The sequence below is a fragment of the Quercus robur genome, chromosome 5, assembly GCF_932294415.1.
Source record: "Quercus robur chromosome 5, dhQueRobu3.1, whole genome shotgun sequence".
NCBI classification, from domain to species: Eukaryota; Viridiplantae; Streptophyta; class Magnoliopsida; order Fagales; family Fagaceae; genus Quercus; species Quercus robur.
The window spans coordinates 70,292,219-70,306,975 of record NC_065538.1 but is presented as its reverse complement, the minus strand read 5'-3'; the positions used below and the strand labels follow the sequence as shown (position 1 = coordinate 70,306,975).

At 32.6% G+C, this 14,757-nt stretch overlaps 1 protein-coding gene and 1 long non-coding RNA gene across 3 annotated transcripts; one reads left to right on the top strand and one right to left on the bottom strand.

The window, feature by feature from the left end:
* Positions 1–1,986: 1,986 nt before the first annotated feature.
* Positions 1,987–3,648, bottom strand: LOC126726896 (protein PYRICULARIA ORYZAE RESISTANCE 21-like). Its single transcript, XM_050432309.1, has 3 exons — positions 3,494–3,648; positions 2,994–3,078; positions 1,987–2,884 (listed from the first exon to the last, which is right to left on the bottom strand). Exons 1-3 carry the CDS (start codon positions 3,506–3,508, stop codon positions 2,298–2,300), a joined length of 687 nt encoding a protein of 228 aa, XP_050288266.1. The 5' UTR covers positions 3,509–3,648; the 3' UTR covers positions 1,987–2,297.
* A 712-nt stretch (positions 3,649–4,360) lies between these two features.
* On the top strand, positions 4,361–6,960 carry LOC126726897 (uncharacterized). 2 transcript variants are annotated; one of them, XR_007656091.1, is made up of 3 exons: positions 4,361–4,707; positions 5,012–5,106; positions 6,478–6,960. It is a non-coding gene; the product is annotated as an uncharacterized LOC126726897 (long non-coding RNA). The 2 variants fall into 2 exon arrangements; XR_007656090.1 differs by having other exon boundaries at positions 4,368–4,707; positions 6,497–6,960.
* The last annotated feature ends 7,797 nt before the right edge of the window (positions 6,961–14,757 follow it).

Genomic DNA, 14,757 nt, shown 5'->3' with positions numbered 1-14,757 from the left:
ATTCTATTCACTTACTCTCACGTGAAAGGATTAAATTAAGGCTGGATTTGTTTCATTCTTGATTCTTGTCACTATTGTTAGGAAGAGCTTTGAGGTTGAAATGAGAATATTAATTTTATAAAACCCTAACTTAAATTCTTGATTTCTTTGTTTTTGTTTTTGTTTTTGTTTTTTTTTTTTAATGGTGAAAATGGTGAGGTGGGTTACCGATGTCTAACGGATGGCACCTCAGGTGGGTTAAGTAATACTTTTTAAACCACGAGTAGGCTTAGTTAAAACCGGTCAAACCACAAGTGGGTTAATTGCAATTATCTCAAATTTTTAACACCATTGATGCTGATGTTCTTAGTTTCTTTACTCTAGTTCATATATATATATATATATATATATATATTTATATATATATTTATTTATTTATAATATGTATATATTTATAATATGTATGTATGTACAGAAACAGTCTAGAATCAATAAGATCATTGATACATTTCAGATATTTTCTCAATTCTCTCTTTGAAATTTGATAGAAACTAATAATAGTCTATCAGACATTGTAGATAGTTTGGTCAAGTGCAATTAGGCCCATGCATCCGTAGAGTATTAGTATCAGCTATTCTTAAAAAAAATCATATTTTAGTGGTGCACAGCCAGAACAATTGTAGTTGTTGTTGTAGTCGAATGATGAGATCAAAGGCAAGCTCACTAAGTTCAGTGACGCAACAATTCAATCAAGAGATCCTCTCTCTCAATTGGTTGCAATTGTGTTTAGTAATTTTTTTTAATGTGTGTGTCATGTTAATGTTAGTCAATTTAAACAATAGACTAATAGAAGTGTCAATTTGACACATTTGGAAAGTTGAAAGACTAAATTGGCTAAAATAATATATTTAAAAAAAAAAAGAAAAGGTTTGTCCTTTGCCACAAATGGGAAAAGAAATTGATTGACATCCAACCAATTGTGTGAGATGTATATAAAATTTATTATGTTTAGTAGCTAATATCTTTGGGCCAAAGCATGTGCACCAACGAACATACTTTGAAACTTGCGTATGCAACCATTTAGGACTGGCCCAACAAATTTGGAGACCTAAGGTGATAGCTTAAAATGGTCTTCTTCTTTTCTTTTTCTTTTTTTTTTTTTTTTTTTTTTTATCATTTAAAATAATATTTAACTAGTATTTTACTTCATAATTTTTTTTTATAAAAAAATATCTATTATTCTTACTTTTTAATATGACTATTATTTTTATTTTTTTGGTCTTATGAAAATGATAAAAGTATAACAAATATTACTACAAATAACTTACAAATTAATATAGTAATAAATGTGACTAATTGGTGACAGTTTAAGAATATAATAAATGAGTATTTGAATGAACGATTTTATAAATTTTATGATATAAGGCTTACAAAAATGTATTACCAATTACAAAAAGTAATTTAAATATGCATTTTTTAGGTTGTTGAAGTCCACCAATTATATTTATTATTACATCAATTTGTAAATTTTATATCGTAAAATTTATAGTATTTCTAATATTTTCTTATTTTGAATTTTTTTTATACAAAATAGAAATTCTACTATAATTTAATTTAACTGTATGTGTGTGTGAAATTTTCTCCTGAAGACTTGAACCCCAGTCCTTATCCCCCTCTCAACTTCTTGTAATTTATGACAAATTTATTTGTAAGTTCTATATATTTAAATTTGTATTATTTTTGGCATTAGTTAATTTTTTGAGTATTCTAAAGAGTGAAGGAAAAATTTAAAAGTATTAATATTTTTTTTTTATATCTCCGTGTGTAAATATATATATATATATATATATATATCTGTAAATGATATTTTTTTTTAAAAACATTTTTTGCCGTAGGGGGCCCTAGGCGGCCTAATGCCTAGGGCCCTACAGCAATCATCTATGACCCTTAACAGGAAGAACTCGTTACAATTAATTAACACGGGAAATCAAAAGTAGGCACTACACATTGCAGAGGGAATGATTGATAGAAGTTTTTTAATATTTCAAAAAAATAATTACAACTCAAGTAAAGTAACACTAAAATGAACAACCCTTTGTCCCCAACCACATTTATTAAACAACCCATATACATATCCTGATTAATCTTCTTATTTTAACCCAGCCAGACCATTAAAAGAAGAAAAAAAAAAGAAAAAAAAAAAAAACCGGCCGGACCATGTGATAACAAAGGCAACTAGAACATTTTTTTTTTTCTTGCAAGTAGGCAACTTGAACATGATCACCATTATCATCATGCCTGCATGCAAATTCCAATAATTACATGATGGTGCATCCATAGGAAGTTTCTTCACATCTATACCCGCCACCATAACTATCATAAATGGGCCTTCCATAGTAGTAGCCATCATAACATGGGGGTGGCCTACCCTGACCATAATGGCATGGCCCCCCATCACGACCCTCACTGCATTCCGTACAACACGTCCGAAACACACGCGGGTAAACCGGCACAAGTAAAGGAACCGGTGCAGGACGAGGCTTTGGTGTTAATGGTGGCCATGGCCTAGTACCAGGACCATAAAGGCATGGCCCCACACCATGACCCTCATGGCACTCCGTACAACAAGTCGGCCGTACAGGAACACAAACCGGTTCAGGGTCTTTCTTTTGTGGTGTCTTCTTCTCTGTTTCTGGTGGCTTCTTCTCAGGCTCAGCAGGTTTTCCTTGTAGGTTCTCCTTCTTTGGTGGTGGCTCGGTCTTCTTCTCAGGCTCCTTGATCTCGATGCTCTTAACGGTATCACCACCCTTGCAAATTATCTTTTGCTTTACCTTTTCAGGAGAGCAACATACCACTTTTATTATCACGTTGTTTCCCTTCTCGTCGTACAACTGGTCTTGTATTTCTATTGTTCACAACACGTATATGTATAATAACTAAGTTTTCTTTTTTAGCCACATAACAACATATGTATATTAGATAACTATAGTTTACTTAAGAAAAGAGGGACTCACGAGGGATTTTACAGAGCACTCTCTTGATCTTCTTGCGGCAGCGATGGCATTGAAGGTCGACCTTGATCCACATAATTGTTGTTTTCTATAATAGTAGAGAAATTGTGACATGTCATCCATATTTAAGCAAAAAAAAAAAAAAAAAAAATAGAAAAAGCCCAAGAACAATTATGAGCCAAAAGAGAAACTTGGAGATTTTTGTCGGCAGAAGAATCAGAACAAACGACAGTATCAAGTTCCGACATGAAAAATTAATGATTGTGTGTGTGTGAATGAAGTGCGAATTTATTTATTTAATTTAGCACTCTCCATTTAGCTGCAATTGATGAGGGGGACACAAACCCAAAACGTAAAAATTTTAAATGAAATGTAACGTGGACAGATGAAATTCATGATCCGTTGTTTTGATACTATATTATATTAATAATTTGTCTAAAAATTTAAGATATTAAAAAATGATGAATTTATTTATTTAATCTAACATTATAAAATTGACGAACCTTTTCCTCTGCCATGGCTCTATAGCTCTAGATTCAGATCTCAAACTCAGCCAAAAGTACTGAAGGTGACTAGCACCGCTTGATTGAGGCCTCGAGAGTTAGTGAACACATTTATCATGCCAAACCACAACTTAAGAAGACTTCTTTTTTGACTTAAAACCTTAAGAAAAAGACTTAAAACGTCATATGTTGTACGTCTTGACCCAATCGAAAACGTCACATGTCTTACGTGTAGCCCAATGGGATGTAGAAACGTGGGGTTTTTAAAATTGAATATTGTGCCCGTTTGGATTCAAAGTTTCTTGGTGTCGGCGTTTTTGTTCTGCTGTTTTTTTTTTTTTTTTTTTGTTCAGTCCGCATTTGTTGACTTTTGTACAGTGAACAGTGTATTTGTGCACTGTTTACGGACCCACAAATTCCACTTTTCAGTAACTTTTTCATTAAAAATGGGTCTCACAGTACTATTCACACATTTAAAAATTATTTTGCTACAGTGTTTTCAGTTTCAGTTTTCAGTTTCAGCAAAAATAAGCTCAATCCAGACAGACCCATTATGGTCTCCCATAAAGTCTAGATTCAAGACCCCTTATCGTCATTTTATTTGCATAGTGTGGTTTTTACCATTATCTGTGACTGCTGACTCTTCAATTATCATTTGCATGCGCTGGCCCTGATTGACCCACCGCACGTTCCTCCAACCTTCCTGCATTATTAAGGAAACATCATTAGTTTGGTCATTGTTCATGGTTCATTTGGTCAGGTGCAATTTGGATCATACACGTTTTTTTTTTTTTTTTTTTTATGAACAGAAAACTTTATTAAAGAGGAAGACAAAACTACAACACCGCACTGAGCTCTTCCAAAATAATTGAATAGAAACAGTCTGGGCTAAAATCACAGCCCAAAGAGCCAAAAAAAATTACAAGATAAGCACTATTTAACTAAGGTGTAGGTAGGATTGAGCAATGAACCAGGCCCACCCGAAAACCCGACCGATCCGACCAGTTTTGGGCGGGTCTGAAAATATTCGGGTCGGATTTCGGGTCTTATTTTTGGGTTTGGGTCGGTATCGGGTCATACATATAGTCTGAACCCGATTTTTTTTTGTTGAACGGTCTCTCTCTCCGCCTCCCTCAGCTACCTCCCAAGTGTCAATCTCACAAAACATCACAGCCGACTCTTCGTTGTTCTATCTCAGAAATTGCTCAACCAAGGTTTGCTTTCTTTTTCAATTCTTTTGGGTTCTTGGGTTTGTTTTGGTTAGTGGGTTTTTGTTTGTTTTACTGATTCTGGGCTTGGAGGGTTGTGGTTTGTGTGTGTTAATTTTTGTTCACATTGCTCTGTTTTTAGTTGGTTCTTAGGTTTCTGGGTTTGCTTTGGTTAATGGGTTTTTGTTTTAATTATGGTTCACAAACCTGTGAGTCTCTATATCTTCCTCTAACATTTTAAATTTCTCTGTAACTATTTTGATGATATATTTATAAACCTTATATGGGTTTTTTGTTCTTGATGTTATAGAAACAATGGCTGTTCCTTTGCTGACAAAGAAGATTGTTAAGAAGCGTGTGAAGCAGTTCAAGCGCCCACAAAGTGACAGGAAGATTTCTGTCAAGGTTGTTTCTTTGCCCAAATTTGTTCATACCCTTTTGTTGTTTTTATCTAATTTTAATGTTTGTGTGTGTTATTCTGGTCTGAATTTTTAATTCAAATGTTTGTTGGGATTATGTCATCGTTTGACAATGTTTAGATTGATTGGACGGGGACCCATTTGTTCAAATCTTAAGTACAAATCGCATGCTTTTTCTGCAAATGTATATTTTTCACATGTTTCCATTAATATTTATGGCAGCTTTGGACACATTTTACAAGTCTTTAAAACTTGCACATCTGAGTATAAAGATTAGAGACCTGCATAGCTATTTTTGGCCTCCGTTCGTGTCTAAGTCCTAGCATTAAGGTAATGAGTAGATGGTGAAGCAAAACATTAGTTGTATGACTCAAATTCACTAGGGGTGTACTTGCTATGAAGGGAAAGATGCTCTTGATATGTTTATGCATGCTCATTCTTGGAAATTGTAACATGAAATGCCTGTTAGACAGCTGTTTGATGCCCTTTTGTTTGGCTGTAATACAATTGAGAGAGAGAGAGGGTTAGGGGGAGCATAGAAACTTAAAACTAGTAGCCATATCTTTATCAGATGCACATCAGATGGTTATAAATTAGTTTGCAACCATTAAAACAGAGTAATAGAAAAAAAAAATTGCTTTATAAATTAGTTTTCAAAATATGCTCAACTATGTTCTACTTCACTATATTTTCCTGAGTTTGCAACATTTAAGTTGGGGATCTGAATTGAAAACAAGATTATTTTAACATTTAAGTCTACGACCTTGTATCATATTCCCCTTCAATCGTGTGTGGTTATGTAAGGAGAGAAAATAAATATAACAATTCTGATGGTTAGATTAAACTTCAACTTATTGGTATTGTTTTTCCTCGAATCTAATTATAGGTTTAACGCACAAATAACACAGGCTGAAAGAATTGTTGATAGGTAAAGGGCTAGCTCAGTCTTGGTCTCGGAAAGAGGAGAGCTGTAAGTTCAATTCAATGAGTAATTTGTGGTTCATTATGGGCCAGTTTTTCTTCTTTCTGCTAGTGCATTTCGTCCCCAAGTCATCTTCACATGCTTCTTCCTTGTTATTTATTTGTCATCCTTTGCATAACTTCTTTGTGCCCTGTGAAGTCCATGAAGCTAAATGTCAAATGGGAATAGTGCTGCATTTTCCTTTTCTTTTGATAATGTGAATCTTGGATAAGATGTTAAATCAGCTCTAAATCAAGTTAATTCCGACTAGAAAATTGGGTACCAATTATTTAACTAGTACACATCAACCCATATTCCACATTGGTCTAAATGTCACTCAATATGTAAAATAAAGTGTTTTTGTTTTTTACTCAAAATTTTGTTTTTGATGTGAAGGTATATTGCAAATGTGCAGATTAGCAAGAATAAGCAACACCAATATAGAACTGCAGCGTTGGATGTGTGGGAAAAACTAGAGGATTTTGTTCAGTCACAATCACATTCTTGATGTGCACCGGCTTTTTACCAATAGATAGTTTGCTTGAAAAATCAATTACCCATATTTACAAATTTGGATAGTCTGGAGTTTATGTCAAAAGTTGGTACTTTGATAAAAATAAGTAGGGCATTGTAGTTGACATTGTTTATTTTAGTTGAGGGTGTGTAGGACATGAGAGGTATAAGGTTGGTTAGGGTATGTGTTACGAAATGCAACGATTGTGAGAAAAACATAATAACTGAGTGTTGAATTTAGGATAGTATGGATAGGTTGTGGAGATCCAACTCCTCTATCAGCTCCAGGACTAGTTGTCCTCCTGATATTGTAAATGAAGAAGATCACACTATTGATGATAATGAGTTGATCCCTGATTTTCGTAATTGGAATGTTCCTAAAGTTGATACTAAAACTGTTTTGTTGAACGTGCTTTTCATTCTGCTTACAAAGCCAGAACTGTTGAAAATTTTTTATCTATTTCAAAAGTTCATGAAAAATGTTGTTTGTTCACTAAAAGAAATATTAATGAATTTCTTGCTGCTAAAAAATTCAGTTATTTGCATATTGGTACGGTTCAAGTTGCTATTAAACCACTTACCCGAAAGGGTATTAATGCTTCTGTTCTCATGTGTTTAAGAGATGCTAGATTTAAGATTTTTAAAGATAGCATTCTTGGTATGATTACTGCTTCTATGTATGATGGTCCTGTTTATTTTAACTGTTATCCTGATCTTACTCTTGCTTTGGATGATCCTAATATTGTTAAAGCTTTGACATTGAATATTGTTTCATCTGGTTATCACATGGAAAAAGGTAGTAAGCCTTTTGCTTTAATTTATCGCATTTATTATATATTATTGGGTACTCAGATGAACCCATGCGCTAAGATTCCTAGAGAACCTTCTGGTAAAACCATGTTAATTCAATGTTCAACCCCTGATGCTAAAATTCAAGTTCCAAAAATGATTCAATGGCAAGATGTTAAGCTTCCTAATGATTGGTTGTTGGAACAAGAATCCCCTCCTGCTAAACCTGTTTTTGATGAACTAGATCTCACCTATATTCAACAATATCTTGATGGTACTGTTAAAATAAGTTTTCAAAACAATCTACCTTTGAGGATCAACGAAGGAAGACATTCCTTTGCTGGATCGAGGATCAACGAAGGAAGACATTCCTTTGCTGGATCGAGGATCAACGAAGGAAGACATTCCTTTGCTGGATCTGAAAGTATTTCAAAAAGATATCAAGAGATCAATGATTTTTTAAAAAAGAATTTGGAAAAACCCTCTGATTTAAAGCTAAAAGGAGTTTCCAGTAGTAATTCACAAGTTAGCACTCCTTTCTATTCTACTAAAGCTGAATCTTCCTCTCCTCATGGCAATGTTGCTATTGATGATCAAGAAGACTCTGTATCTGTTACTCCATCAGACTTTGATTCTCCTCCTATTGAAAATCCTCCTATTTACCAAAATCAATTAAGAGTTTTGACTATTTTAAATGATGATTTTGAGATTGATTGGGATTCTTTGTACAATGAGTTTATGCTTTCAAAAAACAGACCTAAAAGAAAATATTTCCAAAATAATTTTGCTCAGTCTGAAAAAGACCGTGTTAAGAAAAAATGGTTGGAAAAAAGGAATCAATTATAAAAACATATTTTGTTTTTTGATTTTCTTGAAAACCATTATGTTTCAAAAGATGAGGTTTCAAAACAACATTTAAATGTGATAAAAAAATCAAATTTTGTTAAAATAGATAAAACCATTATTAAGTCTAGTCATCCTCCTCTTGAGCCAATTTTGATAACTACTAAGAAGGAAGAAGTGACAAAAGAGAAAGTGAAAGCCTCTCTTTTTAAAATTGCTGATGATCAAACTCACATTGTAAGTCTTATTGAACAAAACAATTTTACTAATCAATCTTTACATATTATTGGTCAACAGCTTGACCGTATTGAAGAAAAAATTGTTGAAAAACCTGTTTCTGAAAAATCTGTTTCTGTTAAAACTTAGAAACCTTTGATTGATTTACCCAGTCAAAGAGAAAAAGTTATGTTTAAAATTTCTCAGTCCAAGACTTTTGAAATTGTTGAAAAAATGCTTTCTGATTTAAAAGTTAAAATTGAGAGTACTTCTACAAGTACTCCGGTTGCTCGAACCACTATAGGTACTCCAGTTGCTCGAACTATTTCTAAAAAAGAAATTCTTTCTGAAGAAAATACAGATTCTGATACTGTTTCTTCTGTTTCTGCAAAAAGAATCTTTGATAATGATTTACCAGAAATTAAAAGATTTGTTGGAAACTCCAAACTCATGTCTTTTACTAAAAATTGGTATTCAAAACCCACTCCTCCTGATATATAGTTTGAAGAGAGATCTTTTCAAACATAGTTTTCTGTTTTTACTGATAAGTTTTATGAATGGAATATTGATGGTTTGTCTGAATAAAAAATCATTAATAAAATAAGTCATATGTCTATGGTTGGTATTGTTTATCAAAATAACCATGATCTTGATCAACTTGAAATTATTAATTTACTTGTTACTGGTTTTTCTGGTACTCTTCGTGTATGGTGGGATTCATATATTATTGAAGAATTCAAAGAGTCTATTAAACATGCTGTTAAAAAGAATGATGAAGGTTTGCCTATTTTTTATGAAAGTATTGGTCGTGGTATTCCTGATGATGTCAATATCTTGATCTATACTATTCTCAAACATTTTGTTGGTACTCTATCCAATATTTCATCTTGTGTTTTTGATTATTTGAATAATTTGAGTTGTCCTATTATGTCTGATTACAAATAGTATCAAGATGTTTTTACTTCCAGAGCGATGCTCCGAAAAGATTGTTATAAGCCTTATTGGAGAGAAAAGTTTATTGACGATCTGCCTCCTATCTTTACTCATAAGGTAAAACAAGAATTAATGGGTAAAAATAATTCTATTGATTATGATAATTTAACTTATGGTGATATTTTCAGTACTATTAAAAAACTTGGTATCATTATGTGTAATGATGAAAAATTGTTAAAACACCAATTAAAGAATAAAAAGAAAGCTAAATATGAAATGGGAAATTTCCGTGAACAATATAGTTTGCCTCCTATTGCTCCTTCCATGCAAAAAAGTAAAAAACATGATAAAAGGCATAAAAAATATAGAAATAACTTTGTTAAACCTAATGATTTTTATGCTAAGAAGAAAAATGTTTCTAAAAAATATGTTAAACAAAGATCAGGTAAAGGTAAATGTTTTAACTGTGGAAACTTGGACATTTCAGTAAAGGCTGTAAGGAAAAACCTGGTAAGTTAAAAAACAAATTTAATATGTTAAATATTGATGATAAAGAGCAAGAAGAATTATTCAGAATTCTTGAATCAAACAACTCGTCTGATTCTTTGGAAGATGATTTTTCTTCTTCATCTGATTCTTACTATCAATCTGCTGATGATTCTTCTGATTCTCCTAATATTAAAATTGGTTGTAGAGATTCTTGTTGCAATGTTGTTAAAACTATTAATGCTCTCACTAAAAATGAAGAAGATGAAAAATTAATAATTCAATTGATAAATCAAATTCAAAATCCTGAATTACAAAAAGAATATTTGGATAAGTTTATGAAAAATCTGATAAAAGATGAAACTGGTAAAAAACTAAAATCAACTATAAGTTTTGAAGAAACTTTGGAAAGATTTAATAAAAAGAAATTCAAAGAATTAACTGTTAATGATCTCCAACATGAAATTAATATTGTTAAACAAGAGATAAATGAATTAAAACATGAATTTAAAAGCATGAAAAGTGATAACAATAATCTCAAACAAGAAATGATAATGTTAAAAATTGATAAAAATCTTAATAAATCTGATAATGAACAAGATAAACAAAATGAGCACAACGATGGAGCTGAATCCAGTCAACAGGCTTTTCTTTCTGATAAAGGTATTGTTGATGCTTTCATTGATCCTCAACTTGCTCTTGTTAATAAAATACTTCCTCCAAAATGGTTTACAAAAATTAAAATTGTTGTTTCTCCTGATTATCATTTTACTGTTGTTGCTATGATTGATTCTGGTGCGGATATGAACTGTATCTAAGAAGGATTGATTCCTTCAAAATATTTTGAAAAATCCACTGAAAGATTGGTTTCTACTAATGGTTCCCAAATGAAGATCAAATATGAATTGAATAATGCTTATATTTGCCATGATAATGTTTGTTTCAAAATTCCTTCTGTTCTTGTTAAAAATATGATTGATAAAGTGATTCTCGACCTACCATTTATTAATGCTTTGTATCCCTTTATTGTTGAATATGATGGAATTACTATTGATCCATTTGGACAAAAAGTAAAATTCAAATTTGCTTCAAAGTTTGAAATTGATGTTGATACTTTAACTTTGATTAATGCTAAAATCAAACATCTCAATTTCCTTCAGCAAGAAGTAAAATACAAAAAAATAGCTGAACAAATTTCTGATAAACTGTCGCAATCCAAAATTGATAATTTTCAAAAAATGTTGATTGATGATGTTTGCTCTGATGTTCCTAGTCCTTTTTGGCATAGGAAGAAGCATATTGTTGACTTGCCTTATGTTAAAGATTTTGATGAGAAAAACATCCCCACTAAAGCTCGTCCTATTCAGATGAATGCTGAAATTGTTGAATTTTGTAAAAAAGAAATCCATGATTTGTTAGAGAAAAAATTGATTAGGAATAGTAAGTCTCCTTGGTCTTGTTCGGCTTTTTATGTCCTGAAAAATGTTGAGATTGAAAGAGGAACCCCTTGGTTGGTAATTAACTACAAACCCTTAAATAAGGTTTTGGAATGGATTAGGTATCCTATTCTTAATAAAAATGACCTTGTTCATAGGTTGAGTGAAGCTGTAGTGTTTTCCAGGTTTGACATGAAATTTGGGTTCTGGCAAATTCAGATTAGTGAGCAAGATAGATACAAAACAGCTTTTACCACTCCTTTTGGACATTATGAGTGGAATGTTATGTCATTTGGTTTTAAGAATGCCCCAAGTGAGTTTCAAAACATCATGAATGACATTTTTAACTCCTTCAGTCATTTCACCATTGTTTATATTGATGATGTTCTTGTTTACTCTAGCTCCATTGCTGAACACTGGAAACATTTGCATTTATTTTTAGATACTGTAAAAAGAAATGGTCTTGTTGTCTCTGCTAAGAAAATCAAGTTGTTTCAAACAAAAGTTTGTTTCCTTGGGTATGACATCTCTGAAGGACAAATTTGTCCTATTGATAGAGCCATTCAATTTGATGATAAATTTCCTGATGTTATCACTGATAAAACACAACTCCAAAAATTTCTTGGGTCATTAAATTATGTTGCTGATTTCTACAAGAATATGAGGAAACAATGCAAACCTTTGTTTGACCGGCTAAAAACTAATCCCCCTCCTTGGTCTGATGTTCATACTTCCCTTGTTAAACAAATCAAATCTCATGTTAAGACATTGCCTTGTCTTGGTATTTCTACTGTTGGTGCTTTCAAAATTGTTGAAACCGATGCCTCTGACATTGATTATGGTGGTATTCTGAAACAAAGAGTTTCGCCTGGGTCACCTGAACAAATTGTTCGTTTCTATTCAGGGATTTGGAATAATGCACAGTTAAATTATAGTACTATTAAAAAAGAAATTTTATCTATAGTACTATGTATTTCAAAATTTCAAAGTGATTTGTTAAACCAAAAGTTTTTGTTACGTATTGATTGCAAAAGTGCTAAATATGTTATTGAAAAAGATGTTGAAAATATTGCTTCAAAACATATTTTTGCTAGATGGCAAGCTATTTTAAGCGTTTTTGATTTTGATATTGAATATATTAAAAGATCTCAAAATACTATCCCTGATTTCCTTACCCGTGAATTTCTGTAGTGTCACAATGGCAAGTAGAAGACCCAAAGATAATCATCCTACTGAAACCTCCAAACAAATTGTTAAAAAGGAACCTGCTTCTCCCCTTGAAATTACTAATCGTTTCACCACCCTAGGAACCATCCCTAGGCCCAATTACTCCACTGTTTTTGCCTCGTTCTATGACCCTTATGCCATAACCCCTGTTAACTAGCCTATTAAAACTGCTTTTCCCAGAAATTCCTATAGCCCTCAATATATCAAAAAACAATATTTCCAATACCTGTTTTATATTGAACCCAACAGAGTCTCCATTTCTGATCCTCTCAAACTTGCTAAAAGTTATTTCCCTCCAATGTTTCACTGGATTCTTGAGCACAGAGAAAATAATTTAAATTATTATTTTGATCTTTTGCGTCATGAAAAATCTATTATTATTAACATCATATCTAACAAAGATGATACCTCCAAAATTATTTACCATAGTGTTTACTTGGTCAATTTTATTTCTGAAAAAAAATGGGGCTTTTCCCTTACTTCTACCAGAACAATGCCAAGTTCTCCCATTCCCTATTCATATTATGATTATATCACTGCTTGGTCGAGATTCATGCTGCACTAGAATGAAAACATGTCTCATTCCTGGTTTGTTAACTTTGACAAAAGTTTCAATGGTTATTTGTCTCTTTGGTTCAATCGTTGGTGGACCCAATTTGGCCCTATTGCTGAAATATTTCTTGAGCCATTGCTTGATGCTTTCGAATGTTTCAAGAAATGTTATCGGTGTGATGCTTATGGAGCAAAATTCCCTGCTTTGCTTCACTTTGTTAAAAAACATAAAATACCTTGGATATTAAAATGGCAATATGAAAATGAAGGTGATGTTCTCTCAAGACATTGGTATGTAAAATGGTGGGGCAAATTTCCTCACACTCAATGTATTATTGCTACTATTTTCAAAGAATTTTCATCTACTGCTGCTTAACCCATTGCCAAGGATCATTTCCCAATTCAAACCCCGACCCTTATTGATGCTCCCTCTTCTTCTTCCATCAAGAATGCTAAGCCTCCAGCAAAGAATAAGAGCTCCCCTATTGACAATCTGAGAAAAAATCTTGATGTTCTTTTGGCTTTACTCAAATGGGCAGAAGAAGCTGTTGCCAATCAAGAAGAATCCAATGCCTCTTTTGAGGAATCTGTTGCTCACAACCCTTGTTTCCCATATGACCAGGAACTGTTCGGACATGATGAAGATAACACTCCAAATCTTCAAGAAAATTGATCTTATTTGTCTGGCCTGCACAAAGGCAAAAAATGCTACAATGTTTACTTACTGGTGAAATTTCACTGTTGTTTTCCACTACTAATGATAATATTCTGAAAAGAAGATTCTCCATGTTTCCCGCGACTTTTAGTCACACCAAGATTGCTTTCAGCAAACCATTACTGTTAACTTTTACTTTTCACTGTTAACTTTTACTGTTCACAAGAACTGTTCACTCAGAATTTTGCCTATTTAAGGGGGGGTTGTCCCTTATATTTAAAACAAGTTTTACTTCAGGATTTTCTTTCCTTAGAACTCCTTCTTTTAGGAAGCCTTCTTAGAAAGAGAATTCCTTATTTCTACTACTACTACTACCTTGGTCACTACAAACATTGTAACTCTACAAACCTTGTAATTAGGACTAGTTCAAGTTTTGTAACTGTCAACCTATTCTGAGATCTTATATTAACTACTACTATTGCTGTAAGTGTTTTGTACTACTTTCAATAACAAGTATTTTCAGTTTTATGTTCATTGTTCTACTTGTTGCTACCGCCACCTTGGACGGATTACCGCCATATCGAACGGTTCTAAATTGCTTTCATTTACTTTGAACTATTGCTTTCATTTACTTTGAATTATTTTGATATATATTGCTTGGCTAGTTCTACCGCCTTATTATTATTCTAATTTTTTTATTACTTTCATTTACTTTGAATTATTTTAATATATACTGCTTGGTTGATTCTACCACCTTATTATTGTTCTAACTTACTATCTACATTACTATATTACACTGTGCCTAACTTACTATCTACATTACTATATTACACCATGCTTCCACCTTCAGCTGTGCTTCCCCCTTTATGGCCGATGATAGTGTGGTTGTGTTCTCTGTCTCTCTGTCTATGTCTACCCGAAACTTTGATATTCCGTTGTTGTGTTCCCTTCTTACCGTCGTTGGCACCACCCTAGTCATAAAGTGAATTCCTAGAACCGAATTGTAAGGCCCGTTTGAGCCTTAAA